This window comes from Triticum urartu, unplaced genomic scaffold, assembly GCF_003073215.2.
Source record: "Triticum urartu cultivar G1812 unplaced genomic scaffold, Tu2.1 TuUngrouped_contig_5999, whole genome shotgun sequence".
NCBI classification, from domain to species: domain Eukaryota; kingdom Viridiplantae; phylum Streptophyta; class Magnoliopsida; order Poales; family Poaceae; genus Triticum; species Triticum urartu.
In genome coordinates this window covers 5,250-9,075 of record NW_024116721.1, presented here as the reverse complement: position 1 = coordinate 9,075, position 3,826 = coordinate 5,250, and the positions used below count along the sequence as shown (strand labels likewise).

The window sequence follows — 3,826 nt, the reverse complement described above, 5'->3', positions numbered from 1 at the left end:
CTGCTGAGACTATATCTGGCATGCAAGGTGTTCTTACTTTACGGCCACATATCCCCAACTCAAGGATGAAGAGTAATTTGATCTCCAAGTGGAGCAGGCAAAGTCATAAGTACAACCATAGTGATCTTCATGTAAATACTTATGGTTTTTATGTTTATGATAGTGTCTGGGCACTAGCTCGGGCTCTTGATGCCTTCTTTGGTGATGGTGGTAGGATTTCCTTTTCAAATGACTCGAGGTTGCACGATGAAGCTGGGGAAACTCTTCACCTTGAAGCAATGAGCATTTTTGACATGGGAAATAAATTATTGGAGAATATTAGAAAGGTAAACTTCACTGGGGCATCTGGGCAAGTGCAATTCGATGCTTCAGGTGACCTCATTCATCCTGCATATGACATCATAAACCTCATCGGAAATGGCATGCGGACCATTGGTTTTTGGTCAAATTATTCTGGCTTACTGTCGACCATGTCTCCAGAGGCTCTATATTCAAAGCCTCCTAATACTTCTCTAGCCAATCAGCATCTCTATGATGTTATTTGGCCTGGGGAGACTGCACAGAGGCCTCGAGGATGGGTTTTTCCTTCAAATGCCAAGGAGTTAAAAATTGGTGTTCCCAACAGATTTAGCTTCAAAGAGTTCGTCACGGAAGACAATGCTACTGGGTCAATTAATGGTTATTGCATCGATGTCTTTACTCAGGCATTGTCCTTGCTTCCTTATCCTGTTAGCTACAAGTTCATACCTTTTGGGAGTGGTACTGAAAATCCTAGTTATGACAAACTCATACAGATGGTTGAATCAAATGTAAGTATGAACGCCACTTTTCTTCTCCTAACCTTTTATCATACCGTACTGACCAGGGGCATCTTATCCTGCAGGAGTTTGATGCAGCTATAGGGGATATCGCAATTACAATGAGCCGGACAGTCGCTATAGATTTCACCCAGCCATTCATTGAAACAGGCTTGGTTATCTTGGCTCCAGTTAAAAAGCATATAAAAACATCCTGGGCATTCTTGCAGCCATTTACTTTGGAGATGTGGTGTGTTACAGGGTTGTTCTTTCTTATTGTGGGTGTGGTTGTTTGGGTTCTTGAACATCGAATCAATGAGGATTTCCGGGGTCCACCAAGTCAACAAATAATAACTATTTTCTGGTAAGAAGCTGATGTGCACCTTTTGTATCATCTTCCTGTATATCAGTTCTGTTTTCTTAGAAATGTCAAGGTCCACCAAGTCTTGTGCATACAGACAAACCTTATAACATACCACGTGAACTATTATCTTGTGGTGGGACGTATATATGCACAGTATGAACCAAGAACTCTACCTATAGACCTGTTTTGCCAAGTGGGTCCTACTTAGCTGTATATTCGCCTAATGATATGATGATGATTTTCTTCTGTCTTTGCACTTCTCCACATGTATTGCCAAATGCTCTTATAGGTGTGATTTCTTGCTCTCAAATGTGTGATTATAATCTCAATTTTGATTGCCTGTAGGTTCAGCTTTTCGACTTTGTTCTTCTCCCACAGTGAGTAAACCAACCTTCTCTATTATTTGTTTCTTGTTTTTGCTATAAGTAACATTTTGTTCTAGCGCATGACTCACGATTTCATCTGTATCTGCTTGCAGGAGAAAATACTAGGAGTACCTTAGGGCGTGGTGTCCTGATCATATGGCTATTTGTTGTTTTGATCATTGTATCCAGCTATACTGCTAGTCTTACTTCCATCCTGACCGTGCAACAACTTGATACTTCTATAAAAGGAATCGATGACCTGAAAAGTAGTGATGATCCTGTTGGTTTCCAAGTTGGTTCGTTTGCACAAGACTACATGGTTAATGAACTGAACATCTCACGGTCAAGGCTACGAGCTCTTGGTTCCCCGCAAGAATACGCTGATGCCCTGCAGCTAGGCCCTAAGAAAGGAGGTGTTATGGCTATTGTCGACGAGCGACCCTATGTTGAGCTGTTTTTGTCAACTTACTGCAAGATTGCGGTAGCTGGCTCAGATTTCACCAGCAGAGGATGGGGCTTTGTAAGTATATTTAAACCATATTCTTTAACATAGGTTAGAATATAAGAACACACTATTTTGGTATTAAAATCCTGGACTAACAGCTTTAATTTTGAATAGTCGTGTCTACTCTCTAGTATCATGCAACTTTCCTTGCACTTGTTTGCGGTTGCAAGTCTAAAATCTACATGTACTCTGTTTCACAAATCAAAATGTAGCACCTTACAAAGTTCATTCTACCAGGCATTTCGAAGGGACTCCCCTTTGCAAGTAGACCTGTCCACCGCAATCCTGTCATTGTCAGAGAATGGGGAGCTGCAGCGGATCCGTGACAAGTGGGTCAAGACAGGCGATTGCACAACTGACAACAGCGAGTTTGTTGACTCGGACCAGCTCCGCCTCGAGAGCTTCTTTGGCCTGTTCCTAATCTGTGGTGTGGCGTGTGTCCTCGCGCTGCTCATCTACTTTGGTATCATGCTACGCAAATACCTCAAACATCATCCGAGGAGGAGCCTCAGAAGATTCATCTCCTTCGTCCATAAGAAGGAGCCACCAAAGAACATGGAGAGGCGATCCATGAGCCTGCTTAGAAGCTCGACACCAACAACGCCGATGAGCAGCCTTACTGCCCTTGACATAGAAAGGCCGGACAGGCCAGTTAGAAATGACAGCGCTATTGACATGGAAAGCTAGTACATCTGTACAAAAGCTAGTGCATGGTTTTCTTAAGTCAGGTGGTTAACTGTTCTGTGTGAAACAACACAGGGGTCAACTACTATGTTCCGCTAACCTAGGTTGGAAAGCCAGGCACCAGGGGTGTATAGAGGGGGTTGAAAATACTTCGTAAGTACTAAAATTTAAGAAATAAGAGAAGGAATGATCACTTTTTTCTTTGCATGACTGTATTTTGGGGGATATTGTGCCCGCTTCAGACTCGGCGTTGGTTGTGTGGTCTGTTCATGTGTTGGATTGGGCATAGTGTGGTTATTCCAAGTCAGTTAGATCGTGTGGGTACTTCGGTTCAACATTATGCAGCAGACTGAGTCTGCAGGCTGCCTGTATATTGTAGTACTAAACTTTGATGTTCATTCACAAACTAGTTGAGATGGAGCTGCACAAAAAATGTGTTACTGTAGCTTTTTTGCTCTGTTTTGTCTTGAATTTTGTTCAGGGCAACTTTGAAGCTTATCTTAGGGTGGTCGCTTGAAAAATGTGTTAGCACCTTCCACAGCTCTAAAGAAGACAATGAAAGAGAACATAGGAAGAAATAGTTATGATCTTATCAGGAAAGTGAAGAAAAAGGCGGACACTGTATTTTTATTTCTCTAACTCTCTGACAAAATTATTTACGGATTAGCTCCAATTGATGCAACTGCATCGACCCCAAGCTAGCTACTTGTTTCTCTCAAGTCATAAGGAACACCAAGGCACTGGTCTCAAAAGAGGAATTTCCTGCAGGTTTGTAATTCATCAGTTTCGGTTCTTGCATGCACCTCTGAGAAATAAACTGCAGCTATCATAAACAGATAATAATTCTCAGTTAATAATTCTTGCAGGGATGCCGCAACTTCCTGGGAGCAAGGGATTAGTGGTACTGGGTTTGCTTTTCTGATTTCTTCCAAATTGACAGTTATGCTAGCTACATTGGGAATGCCAACTCTGCTGTAACTTTTCTGCAGGCATAACAACTGGGTGCTTGTTGATATAGGGGAAAACAGAAATTAGTCTTGATGCTTTTTTATTTAATTTAGTCATAATGATTAACTTAATATATTGTGCTATTAGAGGTGGATAGGAGATT

The 3,826-nt window shown here is 41.8% G+C and overlaps 1 protein-coding gene across 1 annotated transcript; it reads left to right on the top strand.

Annotated features, from left to right (window-relative positions):
- The first annotated feature begins 6 nt into the window (after window positions 1-6).
- On the top strand, window positions 7-3,158 carry LOC125529993 (glutamate receptor 3.1-like). Its single transcript, XM_048694408.1, has 5 exons — window positions 7-809; window positions 884-1,161; window positions 1,507-1,538; window positions 1,640-2,046; window positions 2,269-3,158. The coding sequence occupies exons 1-5, from the start codon at window positions 21-23 to the stop codon at window positions 2,716-2,718; spliced, it is 1,956 nt and encodes a 651-aa protein (XP_048550365.1). The 5' UTR covers window positions 7-20; the 3' UTR covers window positions 2,719-3,158.
- The last annotated feature ends 668 nt before the right edge of the window (window positions 3,159-3,826 follow it).